The sequence below is a fragment of the Molossus molossus genome, unplaced genomic scaffold (assembly GCF_014108415.1).
Source record: "Molossus molossus isolate mMolMol1 unplaced genomic scaffold, mMolMol1.p scaffold_m16_p_14, whole genome shotgun sequence".
NCBI classification, from domain to species: Eukaryota; Metazoa; Chordata; class Mammalia; order Chiroptera; family Molossidae; genus Molossus; species Molossus molossus.
The window spans coordinates 51,743,916-51,762,569 of NW_023425349.1; the positions used below are offsets into that span (position 1 = coordinate 51,743,916).

Genomic DNA, 18,654 nt, shown 5'->3' on the forward strand with positions numbered 1-18,654 from the left:
ATGGTCTGAAATGTAAACTTATTAACTAAAAGCAGTTTATAGTGGGTACTCATGTCCTAGGCTAGAATCTTCCCTGACAAAAGTCGATCTTTACTTTAATTAAGTCTGTCTATTGTCTTTTTGCATCTATGATAACATACTTTTGGAATATCAAAGTAATTTCCTTTTTCCGGACCACTCAAAGCACAGGTACTGCAACAGATCGGAGACTACAAATCCCGTCACTGTTACTGGGTTAGCCGCTGACTGTTAACTATCCTTGTACTTACCTATGTAAAAGGATGTGTCTATCATTTTACTTTTATCCAGTCCCAGCCCTGGCCGGTTTGGCTCAGCGGTTAGAGCATCGGCCTGTGGTCCAGAGAGACCTGGGTTCGATTCCTGCTAAGGGCACGTACCTTGGTTGCAGTTTGTCCCCAGCCCTGGTTGGGTTGTGCGGGTGGCAACCACGCAATGTGTCCCTTTCACGTCAATGTTTCTCTTTCTCTTTTCCTCTCTTCCTCTCGCTCCCTCCCACTCTATCTGAACAAAAAAATGGGAAAATGTCCTCGGGTGAGGATTAAGAAATAAATTAATTAATTAAATAAAATATCCAGTCCAGAAGTTTCCCGCTTTGCTTTCTGCCACCTCCCTAATCTCTCACCAGTGGATTTCATGTAACCCACTTAGGTCCTCTCCTTTGATTGTAACGTGTAAAGCAGGGTACAGAACTGCCAGTTTTCTGGAGCGTCTTCTCAATCTGCTGAGATTTTGCTTCCCGGCAATTGTCATCAGTTTAGCTCAAATAAACTCACAAAAATTCTCTACAGGTTTGAATGTTTCTTACGTTGAAGAAATATGTGAAATGGGTAAGATAGCACCTGAAAGGCTCTAATCAGGAATTCACACTCCAGGGTAGTTAGCATTTCCAAGTATTTAATTAGAAGTCCAAACTCCTGAGGCAGCTACTATGTGCCTTTGGCAAACAATTTGCTAGAAATAATGTTTTACTGATGAGTAGGATGATACTCAAGGTGTATGGATTGGCCAGAAAAAAATAGGTGCCTCTTCCCTTGTAGGAATGTGTTACAGGATCTGGAAAGCCCAGCAACTGAATCTCTTTTCAAAGAGACTGGAGGGAGGATTCAGTAAGGTCCTGTGATCCACCTCTGAGCAGAAGCTTTTGTTGCTGGACTCAAGGAGGTGAACAGACTCCTGCTGCTGGAATACTGGCACATCTGCTTCTAATAAAACATTTATGCAAAGTAGTTGGGTCACGGTGGGGCTTCACCAGTACTATAAGAACAGGTGTTGTGACTGTTTGGGGGACATGTTAATAAATGTTTGCATGTGTGGCAGAGTTTAGCTCGAGACTTGATTTTCCTTAGCTACAGCCCCTGGTAGCTTGAGAAGGGGGACCTGTAACTTCCCCAGCTCTGATCATCCCACAGACAGTAGAGTTGGCCAGTTTGTAATGGTTCCCAGGCAGCTCTGCTGTCTGAGGCTGTCTGCATAAGCACTTCTAAAACCCTGCCTGGACACTGGTGCATTCTCTGCTGCTGACAGTAATCATTAAAACTGCCTGGAAGGTATTTCTTCCTTTATTGTCCATTGCCTCTATTTTTACCAAATCCCTCACTCTCCTTACAACCAGGCCTGACACCTCCGAGACTTTGCTGCCTGCTCCATCTGTGGGAGTTCCTCTCTATCCAGTGCTCCAACAGCCATATCCAACAGTATTTCTATCACTTGAGCCTGACAGCTGGTTGTCCTAAATAATTCCATGATTTAATCCAAAATGCACACTTCATGACATTTCCCGGTATTAATTAAATGCTGTCAAGAGGATTAACCTCTGCAGGGGATTTTCTCCCAAGGCAAAAAAGAACTGCTCCCTATGGCCTAAACAAGTTACTCTAAATCCAAAGGTGGACCACTGCTAAAGTCTGCCACCTGGTGGCCAGTCGGTTCAGACCAGCCCTCTCTTGGCTTCTAGGATTTGGGGCTCGTTTCATGGAGCCCAGAAGTTCTTGCTCAAGCTGTGTATTAGAATGAACTGGGGAAGGGATTTAAAAAACTTTAAAACCCAAATGCCTTGTTTGGGCCACATCCCAGATTCATTAAATAAAAACTCCTAGGGGTGGGACCCAGGGATGCACATTATAATCTCAGGTGAGCTTTTAAAAAAAACGTGCTTCCTATGAATGCACCCTGACCCGCTGTATCAGAATCTCCCAGGAGTGGGGCCATGCCAGAGCGGTCTGAATACTTCTTGGGCAATGTCTTACCCTACTTAGAACTAGTGGTCCAGTTCAGCGTCCACATGCCTGCCCGATGAGACAAACACATGCTGGGTTCCTTTCTGATTTACCTTCATGGGTACTGAGTGAAGCTTGAGAATCTGTTTTCAAGCAAAAATAAGGCTCACTGAGGCTGAATGACCTGCCTAAGGTCACAAGACTGGAGGAGCAGGGTTGGAATGTGAACCCTAGTCTTCTGGTCTCACCCTTAACCACATGCTGACCTCTGCTGGAGGGGAATTCTTTATTTTAGTGATCTAAAATTCTCAAGGAAGAAACAGAATCATGAAAAAAGTGAAGAGGTACCCCAAAGGAGACATCATAGTCTTCACATGTGTAAGGTTTGTCTGCAAGGTCTTCAAAAAACTCTGCCAAGGAGTCCAGGGTCTCCCCTGCCAGTCTTTCATAGGTGGTGTCATCCAGAGAGCTGAGGGAAACAAAAACCACCAGAAACCTACGATTACCGAACTACTCCAAATCCCATTTGTTTTTTACTTAGATTTATGAAATTGATGGAATTCATGTACAGAGTAAAAATTTAAACAGAATGAAGGGCTAACAGAAAAGTGAGCCTTTCTTCCCAATAGGCAGCCCCATCCCCAGAGTCAACTTTGATGACCGTCTCTTCTGTGTCCTTCCAAAAATTTTATGTTCTTTTCAATATACAAATGAAGCATAATAGTTTTCATTAATACGTCTTGGAAATTGTTCCATATTAGCACATGTGGGTTTTCATAATATTTTATCTTATGTTATTTATTCAACCTGTCCCCTTTGGCTGGACATTGAGGTTTTCGTTGCTTTTATTATTAAAATTTATGTCCGGCAGACCACAAACTGGGATAAAGTATTTGCATTACATATATCTAAAAAAGAACTTATTTCTAAAATATATAAAGAACTCTTACAGCCCTGGCTGGTTTTGCTCAGCGGTTAGAGCATCGGCCTACAGTCCGGAGAGATCCGGGTTCGGTTCCCGCTAAGGGCATGTACCTTGGTTGCAGTTTGTCCTTGGTCCTGATTGGGTCGTGTGGGTGGCAGCCACTCGATGTGTCCCTTTCACGTCGATGTTTCTCTCTCTCTCCCTCTCTCTCCTTCCCACTCTATCTGAATAAAAAATGAAAAAATGTCCTTGGGTAAGGATAAAAAAAAAAAGAACTCTTACAAAACAATCAGAAAAAGAAAATCCAATAGAAAAATGGGTAAAATACTTGAACAGATTTCATTAAATAAAAGTATATACAAATGGCCAATGAACATATGAAAAGATGTAAAACTTTGTTACTCTTCAGGAAAATACAAATTAAAAAATCACAAAGAGATACCTCCAGAATGATTAAAATGAACGAAACAGATCATGTCAAGAGTTGGCCAGGAAGTGAAGCAACCAGAACTTTCAGATACTACTGATGGCCCAGTAAATGGGAAAATCAGTTTGGAAAACTGTTGGGCAGATCTACTGACATTGAATATATTCTTGTGCCACCAGTCGCACTCTTGGGTATGTACCCAGCAGAAATGCAAACCTAGCAGAAACAGACACACAGATATAAGAACAAAGTGATGATTGCCAGAGAGGTGGGGGTGGGGAATGGGAAAAATAAGTGAGGAATTAAGAGGTACAAACGTCCAGTTATAAACTAACTAAGTTACAGGGATATAATGTACAGCATAGGACATAGTTAATAATGTAATAGCTTTGTAGTGTGACTAGATTTATCAAGGTGATCATTTCATAAGGTATATAAGTGTCGCCAGCGTAGTGATTGTACATCTGAGATTAATAAATATTGTATGTCAACTATACTTTAATAAATAAAAAAGAAATCTATACCTATGTTCACCAAGAGATATATTAGAATATTCATAGTAGAAGTACCCTGTAGCCCCAAACTACAAACTGCCCAATACAATAGATAAATATTGTGGTATATTCATACAACGAAATATTACATAGCAAAACAGAAATGCCTATAAATACAACAAAATGGACAAATCTCACAACATAATGGTGACTGAAAGAAGCCACACATAAACATATTTAATGATATAGTTTATGTAAAGCAAAAAACCAGGCAAAATTAACCAGGCTGTTGGTAATCAGAATGGGGCAGGGAGGGGTTAATAGCTAGAAGTGAGCAGGAGGCTTGCTTTGGGAGGCTGTTAACATTCTGTTTCCTAAGCTATTTTTGAGTCACATGCTATGTTCAGTTTTTGAAAATTCGTCAGCACCCATGACTTGGAGATTTTCCTATTTTTTAATTTGAAGAAATTGCCTCAAATCCATAGAGACAGAAAGTAGACTAGTGGTTGCCAGGAGTTTGGGGAAGGGAGAAATGGGGAGTGATTATTAATAGGCACGTTATTTCTTTTGGGAATGATAAAAATGTTCTGGAGGTAGTGGTAAAAGTTGCACAACCTTGTGAATATTCTCAAAATCACAAAATGGTACTTTTTTTTTTTAAAGAAGGAGGAAGGGAGAGGGAGAGAGAGAGAGACAGAAATATCGATGAGAGAGAACATCGATTGGCTGCCTCCTGCGTGCCCCCACTGCCTGGGCATGTGCCCTGACCAGGAATTGAACAGCGACCTCTTGGTGCATGGGTCGATGCTCAACCACTGAGCCACACTGGCCGGGCAAAATGGTATATTTTTTAAATGGTAAATTTTATGGTGTGTGGATTATAACAATAAATATACTGCTCTAATAAACATCCTTGTATGAGCTTATGTGTCCCTGTGAGGACATATGTGTAGGTTATAAGAGGCATCCTAGACAACTCCATCATCTGAGAGTTCCCAGGAGGCCTAAGGAAAGACACCAGTGGCTGCTAGATAAATCCATGCAAGACATACAGATCTGCCATATGACCACCCACCAACCCAGCCCATCACCTGCCTCAAGGGTAAGATGAGGGAAGGCTACAGGACTGATTAGGAGATGGTGAGGGGCTGTTCTTTAAAGGGAGTGGTGGGCCTGGTTGGGTGTGTTGAGAGACCCTGGAGAACAGACTGACGTGTGTCCTGAGGAGTGTGGGAACATAAGACACATCTGACTCAGGTATAAAGTCCAAAGTCAAGAGCGTGGCAGGCGCTACCTGACAGCAGCCAGTTGGGCCATAGCAGAAGTGGGCTGTCCTCTTACTCACGGCAGGACAAAGGTGTGCTTCCCAGAGGCCAGAAGTAGACCCTGAAGAAGGGAGCTGGACTTGGGGCATCCTGAGAGGGCCACCTGCAGGGGTGAGGGGACAGCAGCAGAGTCTGTGTGGGGAGGAGCTGCAAACGTTGCCACCAAAGTGAAAACCTAACATAGGCAGCACGCAGCACTGGCTGAGAGGCTGTGCGGAGGGGCCAATGGACAGACACAGCAGGCTGGGCCTCGAGAGGCCCTCTGTCAACCTGCTGCGATAACTTGGAGGGCCGACCGCGTGCGTACCAGCCTGTAGTTGTGGGGACAGTTAGAATGTTCCTGTGTATGGCTGGCTCCTTGCTGTTAGTTGGTGTGACATGGAACAGGTGAGCCGGGAGAAACTGGCACATCTGCAGATCTGAAGCATTGGGGGATTAAAACATGGAAAAGTCAAAGGAGGCTCTGAACAACAAAGGCTTCTCATTAAGCCAAAAAAAGAGGATCCAATCCTGTTGCAAAAACAGACTGAGAGAGCTGAGCATGGGGGAGGATGCAAAAAAGAATGCAGGTTGGGGCTTCCATCCATGACAGAAGTTTGGATATGGTTACTGGCCACAGGACTGACTGGGAGTAAAGAGATCAGAAGCCTACTAGGTTTTTGAGAAAATTCTATTATCACAGGAAAATGAGTCTGGCCTACAAGAGCCTACTGAAGCCTTAAAGACATGAGAGCCTGTGAAAGCCCAAACTGCTCCCAGCAGGAAGTGGGCTGCAAAGGCAGCTGGACCCCAAGCCGGACACTTCCTGCTGCCTGCCTCCGCTGTGACCAAGGCGGGTAACCGACAAGGAGGAGACTCCCAGGGGGACTCCATCACTACCACAGGCCAGGGACATGTCTCTTTTCTGAATGGTACTAGTTGTGGTACTAGTTATCTTGCCCCGCTCCGTGTGTGTGTGTGTGTGTGTGTGTGGTCAGAGAAGCCATTCCTAGACCTGGGAGAGAAGACTAGAGAGCACCTGGAAATCATGGCCTTTGAGGTAGACGCATGACCACACGGCTGTGGTGGCAGCTTTGGGGCTAGAGGCAGTGTGTGTGGAGGGCGGAAGGAGGGGCCGTGCAAGTACCACGGCAGAGGGTAGATGGGAGCAGTGCCTGGCAGCTTCCCACCAGAACCCATCACCTCCTTCTTCCAGCGCACCCACTAGACCACATTTCTCAGCCTTACCTGCAGCTATCTGGGGCCAGGTGACCAAGTCCTTCCCACTAAAATGTAAGTGAGCCCTGGCCGGTTTGCTCAGTGGTTAGAACGTCGGCCCACGGACCAGACAGTCCCGGGTTCAGTTCCTGCTAAGGGCACGTACCTTGGCTGCAGTTTGTCCTCGGCCCCAGGTGGGGTTGTGTGCATGGCAACCACTCGATGTGTCTCTCTCGCATCGATGTTTCTCCCCCCCCCCCAGCTCTATCTGAATGTCCTTGGGTAAGGATTAAAAAAAGAAAAAAAAAAAAGAAATAAAATAAAATGTGAGTGAGGGACAAGTACCACTTCCAGGCCTTCCATGCTCTTGTCCCTTTCTGTGGAACAGAACCTGGACAGGGCCACCTGGCTTTGACTATGCAGAGCACAGTAAAGCACTGATAGGTGACAGGAAGGCGGAAGGAGCCTGGCTCCCTGAATTATTACAGAGGACTGGACTGTCCACAGAGGGGGACACTAACTACTCCTGGTCTGAGCCATTATAGTTTGGGCCTATTTGCTCAAGAAACTTGTCTACCCTAACTACTAAGATATCAAAGAGAATATTAACCAAAACTCTGGAAACCACTTAAAAGTTCGACAATAGGGGATGGGTTCAATGAATTATGGTACATCCATAAAAATCTAATACTATTTAGTTAAAAATAATGTGGTAGATAGTGATGTGGAGAGATGTTTATGAGTGATGCTGCTAAGGGAGAAAATAGGTTCCGTATGGGATGGTCTTTTTTTTTTCATTTTAAAGGTAAACGAAAAAAAAAAAAGATAATAGAAGTGTGTGTATGTGTATATATGTTGGGGAGAGCGGAGCAGAATGAGAGCAAGAGTGATATCTGATGTGAAAGGTGTTTATCTTACCCTGCGTCGCCCAAAGTTCCTGTTGTCCTCAAGTTCATCAAACAGACACTCTGCTTTTTGACATTCAGCATCTGGTTGAGGCAGTGGATGCTCAAGCCCTAAAAGCCAAAGTTAAGAAGAATTTTACCAATTCTCAGTATATTGCAGTCCATTAAAGTTTAAATTTCACCACTTCTACATTTGAGAGTGACCATGTTAGTTTTCCAGGAATATTTCTTAGGAATTTTTTTCACCTTCTTTTAATATATTATATTGAGTTTTCCCAGTCTCTCTCTCAGCCAGTGCTGTCCAGTATGGTAGCCACCAGCCACGTACAGCATTTAAATGTAATTTTATTGCAATAAAATAAAAATTTTAAAGTCAGCTCCTTAGTCACATCGGCCACATTTCGAATGCCCTGTGGTCTCATGTGGCTGGTGGCACAGACACAGAACAAGTCCATCATCACAGGAAGTTCCATTGGGCAGCCCCGCTCTATCTAGGCTGTTAGCACAGGCGAGACCCGCATCAGGGACACTTAGTTTTTAACTGAAACAAGCAACAACAAACAGCAAGAGGCAGAAGAGAGGTTCTGACTGCAGACGCTGTCTGACAGATGATTAATTAACATGATCTGCAGGAGACAAGGTGACCTGTTGATTTCTCTCAATACCTAACTGCGTCGGTTACGTCCAGCCCTACCGAGCAGCTGAAGAGATAGATGAATGGGGGGCGGGGGGCACCGAGCCTGGAGGGAGAGGACAGCGGTGCAGCAAGAGTGGAGAGAGGCGGGGGCCACAGGCCTTGCGAAGGCCGCAGCAGGACTTCATCCTGGGAAGGCACCGAGGGGTTGGTGACAATACTTTTTTCTCCAAAGATTACTCCGGGGAGCACTCAGAGAAGGGGTCAGAGGCTGTCGGTTTTGCCCTTGCAAGAAAGAAGGCAGAGAACACGGGGCTGAGCCGTGGGCAGAGGAGGAATGGGGGGTGCGGAGCGCAGGCGACGTGTTTGAAAAGGATGGTAACGAAGAAGTCGGAGCAGCCACGATGACCAGTTACAGCTGCAGCCCGTTCTCGATTGTTCACCGTCTGCCGGGCATTGTTCGCAGTCTCTCCAGAGACGACTCCAGCCCCGGCCCAGCGCAGTGCCCGGGGGCGCTGGAGCGGGCGCGCATGCGCACAGCGTCCCCGGCGTGCGCAGTCTCCCGGCGTCGGCGCGCGGCCCCGGAGCTGCCCAGAGGATACTCACCGCGTGGCTGGGCGCGCAGGCCGCGGCCCTCCTGGCGCGCAGGTAGCGGCGGCCGTTGAGTGGGATGTTCCTGGCCGGCCGTGGGGTTCCAGCTTGGGTCTGGGCCGAGCCCAGGAACGCCAAACGGGAGAGGAGGCCGGCAGCCGAGCGGCGTCCGAACGCCCACATGCTCCTTGCCATCTGTGGCCGCTCCGCCCTCCGGCCCGGGGACGCTGCGGCGACACCTAGTGGTCGTGGGCCGGAGGCACCGCGGCTTAGCTCCGCGCTCAAGGGCCTCTCTCGCAGGCTGTGTGAACCGGTCAGAGGTTAGACCTCAGGAAGAACTTTCCAGCATTGCACTTTTTGTGTATTTAACAAAAATGGAGAGAATCTCTTAGGCAACATAGTAAATGAGTAACCAAGGTTCCTGAGCACGGAGACCTTAGCCTAGTGACTGCTGCAGACATTCTAGATAGGAGGGACTTGGGAGCTGCAGTCTTGCTGGAAACTGGGCAGGGTGCAGGTCTCAAAGCTGCTAGACAGGCAGTGTAGGTTACAACAGTTAGGAGTGTGTGCACAGGACATGGACTGCCTGGTTTAAATACAGAAACTGCACACTTGCTGGCTGTGTGACAATTATGCATGTTAACCTCTGTGCTTCATCTGTAAAATGGAGTTTATACAACTTTCTACTTCATAGGCTTGTAAGGAAAAAAATGAATTAATCCATGTAATGTTTTGTTGGACAGGATCTGGACCCTAAAAAGTACACAATATTTAGTGGTTAATACATTTTAAAAGAAAATTTTACTTAGGTTGTATATTGCAAAAGAATACAAATTGTGAAAAGGTGAATACTGTTCTTTGTTGGTCTCCTACCTCTTCACTAGTAGTGCCTTTCTTGTCTTTGGTTCACTACCAACCAGTAGTGTGGATTGATACTGGCCAATAATGGTTTATAAAGTAACACCGCCTTGAGATATGTATTTGCATTTTACTTGGAGTTTCAAAACTTTCAATGAATGGATTTTAAAAATCGTACCCCAAATCTGAATTTTTTCCAGTCCATGCCATCTCAGCAAATAATATCTTAAGATACCAAATGATTCTTCCTGGTACCTGGTGTCACCCTCTCCTTCCTTTTCTTCACTCCCACACCTAACCCACCAATGAGTTCTGTCAATTCTGCCTCCAAAATATATATGGAATATGCCCAGTTTCTTTGTCCCACTCCAGGGTCATTCTCTCTCACTTGGATAACTGCAGTAGTCTTGTATTTGGTCTTTCTGATCACAGCCACCCACAACCCCAGGAATCAAACCGGCAACCTTTTGGTGCATGGGAGGACGCTCAACCAACTCTGGCTGGAGAATCCCTTTTTATTTTTGTTATTATTTATAATTTCCTACCTCCATCGCCCCCTTGTCCCCCATTTTCTTTTTCTGGAACTACATTTAATCAGAGAGTGAACCTTTTCTTTCATATTTTAAAATAATTTTTATTTTTTTGTTCTTTCCCTGAGATTTCAGTGACTGATATACCAATCCCTTTATTGAATTCTTTAAAAATTTATGAGTCTTTTTTTTTAATCCCCCAAAGTGTTTTTTCCTGTTGTTTTTTTCTCTATTTATTTTTCATAGCATTTTAGTTTTGTGCTGTACTCTTTCTAAAGATTCTAGAGTTATTATTATTATTATTTTTATCCTCACCTGAGGACATTTTTGCATTTATCTTCGGATAGAGCAGGAGGGAAAGAGGGAGGAAGAGAGAGAGAGAAACATCGACTGGTTGCCACCCACACGACACCAACTGGGGCCGGGAACAAACTGCAACTGAGGTACGTGCCCTTAGCGGGAACCAAACCCGGGTCTCGTTGGTCCATGAGCCAACACTCTAACTGCGGAGCCAAACCGGCCAGGGCAAGATTCTAGAGTTTTTAAAAAAATTATCTTCAGTTCCCAGAATTATCTTTCCCCAAGAATATATGCATTATTTATAAATAATTATCTCATATCTCATATATCATATATAATATATATAATTATCTCTTTCCCCAAGAATATACATAGTGATTTCTTATATATAACATACTTAGATCATACATATGTAAATTATATATATAAAATGATCTCTTTCCCAAGAAAAGAATCTATTGTATGTACATATTCTAAAAATATATATTATTTTTCTTGCAGAAAGAGATGTAATCTGTTTATCCTCCTTACTCATCCTGTACCCTTTCCTTATTTATCTTCATATTCTTGCCACACTTCCTAGTCCTTCAACTATCCAGGCCCTTCTGTCCCTTAGGCCTTTGCATTGGTTCTTCTTTCTAGAACACTTTTCCTCCAGCTCATCACAAGGGGGTCTTCTCATCTTCCAGGCTTCAGTCTGCATGTTCCCTCTTTTAAGGGCCCTTCTCCAACCACTGTACCCAAGGAGACTTCTCCCTCTACTCCGGTTTCCCTCCATCACCTCCATTGATTTCCTTCACAGCATGTATTCTAACAGACAACTCTACTGTTTGTGTTTTACATGCTAACTCAGTGTCTCCCACACTAGAATATAAGTTCCATGACTGTCCTGTTCATCATTGTATCCCCAGTGCTAGACATGGTGCTGGGTAAATAGCAGGTGCTCAGTAACTATTTGCCAAATGAGTGAATAGATGAATAGTCCTGCACTGTGACCTGCTAGACAAACTTTATCTGTACAATGGGGATGATAGTGGTACCTACCACATAACATTGTAAGAATTAAGTAAAATAATGTATACTTTTCATGGTAATAATACCTAGCACATAGTAAGACCACAACAATTATTATTCTGTTCAGTATCTCTGCCCCTGAGGCCTAGGCTCCTGATCTCTAGGCTCAACTCTGACCCTTTTTGGGCAAACTTGGGCTAATCACTGAAACTCTTGGGCTGTCAGGGTTTATCCAATCAAGTATGTATTGAGAGCCTACACATGGTTCTGATGCTAGAGATGTGATGAACAAAATAAACACAAATCTGTAATCTCATGGAACTTAACATACTTTCTCTTAAATTCTCTGACATGCAGGAACTGGAATGATCTGGCTGAGTTTTGATTAGATGAGGGAATGAGAATCGCTTAGCCTGACGACTTGGTCTAGTCATCAGCTTAATTTAATCTAGCTCCAGCAGGTTTCTAAAATGATTTGGCAGACACCCTGTGCGTATTTTCTAGTGAGTTCGTTTGATATAGCACAATGTCCGGTGGTGTCACTGCAGTTTTTCCATCCGAGAGCACATCCAAATTTGAGCAGTTGGATGAGAGCTGGAGGAGCCTTCTGGCAAAGGGTCTCGGGAAGGGTTAGGGAGAAGAGAGCGGCACATGTGGCATATCCAAGGAGCCCCACCTGCTTTGGGCTAGCGTTTCTTCTGATGCCGCAGCAAACCTGAAGGTGTCCCTCTTGCAGGAAAATAAAGCCAGAGTTGTTGTAGAAATGCATTCTTATTGGGCCAAAGGAAAGTGTTGTGTACTTGTGTGTGGGGTGGGGTGGTTAGAAAGTGCTAATAGAATTCTCTCTGACTTGCCCCTAATTTCAGATGAAGGAGTGGAGGTTCAGAGAGTTTAAATGATGTGCCCATGATCAAGATGGGACTAGAACTCAGGCCTCCTGATCTCTAGTCCAGTGCTCTTACCCTACGATCTTAAAAAAGAATAATTTCCTTAGTTTCAGTAGATCAGTCCCAGGAGGAGCGCTGATTGGCTCTGTGATCATATGCCCACCCCTTGGGGCAATCACTATTGTTAAGGGGTGACATGATTGGTCAGGCCAGGGGGGGCAGGGCATATTACCAGATGAAGGGAGATGGGAAAACTTGCCCGGATATCAAAATGAGTGCTGTCCCACTTCACCATAGTTGATAAAAACACGTCTCCAAGTTCTCACTCATTCTTGCTTGGCCCTGGGCTGTTCAGCTCAGTGCTCTGACTCAGAGCCTAATGCTTAACTTCCCGCCCTGAGGTAACTTCAGCTCTGGGGAAAAGCAAGCCCCATTATATTTGCTTGGATGGATTGAGAAGTTGCTGGGGATGTTCTTCTCTGACATTTGCTATGGGCAAATCTTCCTATAATGAGGGATGAGAAATTGCAGTGTGTCCCAGGAGACTGATTATGGGACCAGAATATGAATCCCAACTCTGGAATGCAATTTGATATATGATCTTGAGCTTACTATAGATTAAGTTCATAAGATAGTAAAATTAATCAGTCAATAATTCCAAAATGTTTTTGACAACAAATATGAAATGTGCATTATTTAAAGAATGTACTAATTGTTGAAACTTTCGGTGGCCAGAAAAAAGGAGCTTTGGATTTGTTTGCTGAAAAAGGTTCCCTGCTGAATTCCTTGGGGCTTTGTGTGACAGAGTTCGATTCTTGATCTGACAGATTAAGGACTCTCACTGTACGAGAACTCAATGCAGACTGGTTGAGAGGACAAGAGAAAAGAAGCATGTGGTACCTCTGACACTGCACGTTAGAGAGTCACTTTTCTTGTTGAATTGATGTTAATGTACCAGTAGCCCTCAAGGAAGCACCCTGGTGCAGCAGAAACAGGTAGACTTTGTGGACTCCGACAGATGTATTGGCAAAGCATCATTTTCAAAAAATTAAAAACATAATTCTCATACAAAGGTATGCTGAGCATGTGTCAAAGATGAATTAATTACAGGGATGTTACGGGCTGAATTGTGCTTCCCCCCAAATGTGTGTGTCGAAATCCTAACCTCTGGTAGTACTTCAGAATGTGAGTGTATTTGGAGACAGAGCTTTTAAGGAGGTAATTGATGTTTAATGGGGTCCTAAAGCTGGGACCGTGATCCAATGTGACTAGTGTTCTTCTACGAAGAAGAAGAGACGTCAGGGCTGCAGGTGCTCGGAGGAAAGACCATGTGAAGAGGCAGCAGGAGGGCGGCCAGCTCAAGGCAGGGAGACAGGCCTCAGAGGAAACCAGCCCTCCTGACACCTTGATCTTGGACTTCCAGCCTCCAGAACTGTGAGAAAACAAACGTCTGTTGTTTAAGACACCCAGTCTGTGGTAGTTTGTTATGACAGCCCTAGGGAAGTATAAGAGGGGCTCAGAAGGAAGGCAAAGCTGGTTTCAGAGAGGATGAAAGAGACTGATCCATCTAGTCAGTGATAATGAGAATTCTGGAATAAGATTACTGAATTGAATACACAACTGGATAGTGTCCTTCAGGTCTGTGTACCTATAACCTTCTTAGGCAAGAATCATTTGCATCTTATTAGTTTTCTACAAGTTGACATTCTTCAAATTTAATTAACAACAAGTAATAAGTCAAACATAGTCCCATTGTCCTAGAATAAAGTTTCTCAACAGTGGCTCTATTGACATTGTGGAGTGAACAATGTTTTTTAAATAGAGGTATTTCCTCACCTAAGGATATGTTTGTTTGTTTTTAAATTTTTTTTCTTTATTGATTTTAGAGAGAGGAAGGGAGAGAGAGAGATAGAAACATCAATGAGAGAGAACATGAACTGCATGCCCCCCACTGGGGATCGGGCCCACAACCTGGGCATGTGTCCTGACCAGGAATCAAACTGGTGACCTCTTGGTACATGGATTGATACTCAACCACTGAGCCACACCAGCTGGGCAGGATATGTTTGTTTGTTTGTTTGTTTTTTTAATTGATTTATATAGAGAGGAAGAAATAGAGAGAGAGAGAAAGAGAGAAACATTGATGTGAGAGAGAAACAGGTATTGGTTGCCTGCCTCATGTACCCTAACCAAGAATCAAACCCACAATGTTCTGGTATATGGGATGATGCTCCAATCAACTGAGCCACCAGGCCAGGGCATGGACTGGACAATTCAGTTCTTTGTGGTGGGGTCTATCACATGCATAAGATGTTCAAGCAGCAGTCCTGGCCTCTTTCTAATCCCTGCTCTGCCCCTGCTGCGTTTCCTTGGTCTAGTTTTTAACCTGAGTTTCAGTTTCTTCATCTGTAAAACTGAGCAAATGCACTTTTACCTCAGAGGTTTGCCTGAGGATTAAGTGAAACTATATGTGCAAAACACAGATATTAGCAAACTCAAATCACACACTTGGCCTCATGATTGGCTGTGCTACCTTTTATTAAGAGGCATGTTCGTGCACCTGTGGTCTGGGAGGGCAGACAGCACTCTGGGCCCACTATGATAGAGGGACAACGGACATTGGGACCTGTGCTTCAGGGGACTGCGGGCTGGTCGGGATCACTGAGAAACCAGGTCCCTGCAGCTGATCTGGGCCCCTCCTCTCACCACTCCGGGCGGGGCAGAGGAGTAGGTGGCCTTTACAAGAATCGGATGAAGACTGGAAGGCAGGGTTACCTTCCTGTACCTGTGGCCATCCCCCTGTGCCAGATCTCCTCGCCCCTCACCTGAGGCAGTTGTCGGCCCCTGGCCCCTCGGTGCTGTCTAGCAGGACTCACACCCGCCTTGCTCTCTCTCCCTGCCTGAGGCAATCACAAGTGCCAGGGTTGGGGCTTCCATGTCAAAGTATAACTGGCATCTTTGTTGCTGTCTCTACTTCTGATTTTCAGAGGTGAGCTTGTTGATCACATGAACTAAATTTATCTGCGTGTTGTAAAAATATTCTCTGCCTTGGTAGGGTTGAGGGAAAAGGAGCTTCTGTGGTCTCTGGACACTACCCGAGGAGCACTTAAGACCAGCCTAGATCCCTCCCCGGGACTCCACTGTCCAGCAGGGGCACCCATGTGTCGGGAGGCTGGGACTAGGGGAGGGGTTACCTTGTGTTTTTTTAAGCTTCTAAATTTGTGGCACTTTGCTTTTTATTGGGGTAGGGGTTTGTTCAGAGCTGGTTTGGCCCCTCCTGTCGGTGGGGACAATTGCTCCTAGTTCCTGATTGTGAGAACAACTGAGGCACCTGGGCTTGAGGCTCTGGACAGACCTCCTGCAGAGTGCAAGGAGCCTGCCTGCAGCCGAGGAGAATGGAGTCAGTGCCAGAGCGCGGCCCTGCCTTCGCTGCAGGCTTCTCAGCTCCCCCTTTCATTCCACAGGGCCGGCCTGCCTGAGTGACAGCCCTGTGAACCAATAGGAACTATTCATTATGGGACGCTCTGTGAAGTGTTAGTGAACCATTCTGCGTGGATTGTAACTTGTCAGTAATGCTAAATGATGCAGTAGGGAAGCCCCGGAAGAGGGGGTGCACCGGGCAAGGGCAGGGGAACCGGTCCTAGACCCACCAGCACCATTTGCTTACCCTGGACAGGAAGACCCTTAATCCTCCTGGATTTCAATTTCCTCGTCAACAGAGTGGGGGATAAAAATGCTGTCGTTTTCCTTATAGATTGTGAGAATCAAGTACAAGGATTTTTTTTTTTTTAAGTGGGGGCAGTACTTACGAGCTATGCTGTTCTGAGTGCGAACTCAGGCACATTTCATATAGAAATGGTGCAGCTGGGTGGGTCATTATTCACCATTTGACAAACACTTAATGAAGTCCTACTCTGTGCCAGGCTCTGATCGTGGTGCTAATGATACAACAGAGAACAAAACTGGCACACACACAAAAAATCCCTTCTTATATTCTATTGTGGGGAGACTGAGGATCAACAAAACAAGTTAAATAATGTTAGTTGGTCATAGGTGGTATGGAGAGAAATAAAGCGAGGAAGAGGGAGAGGAAATGTGTCAGCTAGCCCCAAATGGCCCCCACCCCTGGTACTCACACCATGTGTAGTCCCCTCCCACATTCTACCAGGGTTGGTCCGTGTGACCAACAGAATGTGGCAGAAGTGATGGTATAGTCAGATCTGAGATTAGATTTTAGGAGACTGGCGTCCTTCTTGGGCTCTCTCTCAGATCACTCTGGGGAAGCTGAACGCCAGGCTGTGCGGACCTTCGGGCAGCCTATGAAGAGGCCCCCAAGGCGAGGAGCTGAGGTATCCCATCAAAAGCCAGTGAGAATGCGAGGCTTGCCAAGAGACTACAACCTCATGAGAGGCCCTGAGCCAGGACCTCAGGGAAAACCTTCATTTCAATGCTCTGAGGTTGAGACTAGAGACCAAATGTGCTCTCTGCTATGACTACATCACTAGGAACTGTGCTAAGTGCTTCATGTATACTATCTCATATACGTACTTCTTCTTACAGTCATCCTCAGGGTTATCATTATCTCTGTTTAACAGACCAAGGCTCGGAGGCTAATTCGTTTGCCCAAATCCTCTAGCTACTAAGTGCCTGAGCTGGGGCTCATGCTGTCTTTCAGCTGTCATGCTGTTCTACCTTTCCTTTGCTCTTTCCGGACCAGGCTTTCGACAAAACATTGACACCCTTTTTCTTTCCTCATTTTATCCTCTGTCCTCCTTGTCATTCCTAAACAGTGACATTCAGTAAGCTCTCTGGCCCCAGGCCACAGTCCTCCCATGTTTCGCCCCTGGAGTGTCACGAGGTGGCTCCAGTATTCACAGGGATGTTCTATCTACCACACACTCTGGTCTCGTAGTTCCTGGAGTTTTCTTTCCGCTGCCCTTCTCGCGCAGCCTCGGCAAGCCCATCCGTGGTGGGCTGCTTATGGGCCTGCTTGCTCTGAGAACCATTCTCTGTTCCTGGCCTATTTTGCTCTGTATTGCAGAAGAGCTGGTCCCTGCAAATCCCATTTCTCAAACTCCATTGTCAGTTAGCTTCATAACAAAATTCAGCCAACGAGAGGCATTTGTGGGAAATTGGGGGGGGAGGGTGTGGAAGCCAGAAGCCAGGGAGTTCCCACCCTCCTCCCACCTGCCCTGTCCTTGCAGGCAGCACCTGTAGCAGTGCCTGGGTTTCCTCTGTGGTTCCACCTCTCGTGCGGGCCACCCTGGCCCAGCCTGTGTTCCTGGGCTCTGGCAACACCTTTTCTCCTGTGTCCATCTACTTGTCATTGTGGCAACTCAGCTTTCTACACTTTCTAATCTTAAGCTCGTCTCATTTCCCCCAGGAGCTCTTTCGGCTCTTCTATCACTTTGCAATTAATTCCTTATATTTAATTTTCTCTGTGAATCGCCTGGCCAAGGTTTTGTTTTTCAGGCTGGACCCTAACTGATACCTATGTTTATACTCTGAACTTGACAGTCATCTTAAATTGTTCTTCCTCAAATATCTTCAACTACGGGATCCTGCTTTCTGATTACACTCTCCAGTTTTCCCATCTCACTTGGTTCTTTCAGTTTTATGTGCCTCATTTATCCCTTTATCCATCCTTGCATCCATTCGTCTGTCCGTTTGTCCGTCTGTCCGCCTGTCCATCCATCCATCCATCCATCCATCCATCCATCCATCCATCCATCCATCCATCCTTATTGAGCTTCTACAGATCCAGTCACTGTGGTTGCTGATGACATAGTGATGAACAAGATTGATAAAGAACATGTTCTCATGGAGCTCTATAGTCTTGTGCAGGAGATATATATATTATTTATATATTTATATATATTTATATATTTAATATATATATTAAAAAAATTTTTTTTTCTTTTCTTTTTTTTTTTATCCTCACCCGAGGACATTTTTCCATTTTTTGTTCAGATAGAGCGGGAGGGAGAGAGAGGAAGAGAGAGAGAGAGAAACATTGATGTGAAGGGACACATCGAGTGGCTGCCACCCGCACGACCAACCAGGGCCGGGGACAAACTGCAACCGAGGTACGTGCCCTTAGCGGGAACCAAACCCGGGTCTCTCAGTACCGCAGGCCGACGCTCCAACCGCTGCGCCAAACCGGCCAGGGCAAAAAATTTTTTTTTTCTTTATTGATGTTTTTAGAGAGGGAGGAAGGGAGAGGGAGAGGGAGAGGGAGACAGAAACATTGAGGAGAGAGAACATAGATTGGTTGCCTCCTGCATGTGTCCCACCGGGGATTTGGCCCACAACCTGGTCATGTGCTCTGAC

General features: G+C 45.4%; 1 protein-coding gene across 7 annotated transcripts in view; it reads right to left on the minus strand.

Annotated features, from left to right (window-relative positions):
- FXN (frataxin) overlaps nucleotides 1-8,938 on the minus strand; it is a 29,526-nt gene extending 20,588 nt beyond the window's left edge. For 5 of the 7 annotated variants that reach the window (XM_036261962.1, XM_036261965.1, XM_036261963.1 and 2 more), the window contains exons 1-3: nucleotides 8,751-8,938; nucleotides 7,524-7,621; nucleotides 2,586-2,706 (exon numbers count right to left, since the gene is read on the minus strand). In XM_036261962.1, coding sequence (XP_036117855.1) covers nucleotides 2,586-2,706; nucleotides 7,524-7,621; nucleotides 8,751-8,930 — 399 coding nt within the window. In that variant the 5' untranslated portion in view covers nucleotides 8,931-8,938. Of the gene's footprint in view, nucleotides 1-2,585; nucleotides 2,707-5,377; nucleotides 5,512-7,523; nucleotides 7,622-7,756; nucleotides 8,120-8,750 lie in introns of those variants that run through there. The other 2 variants (XM_036261967.1, XM_036261968.1) reach the window with 2 other exon arrangements.
- Nucleotides 8,939-18,654: the final 9,716 nt, after the last annotated feature.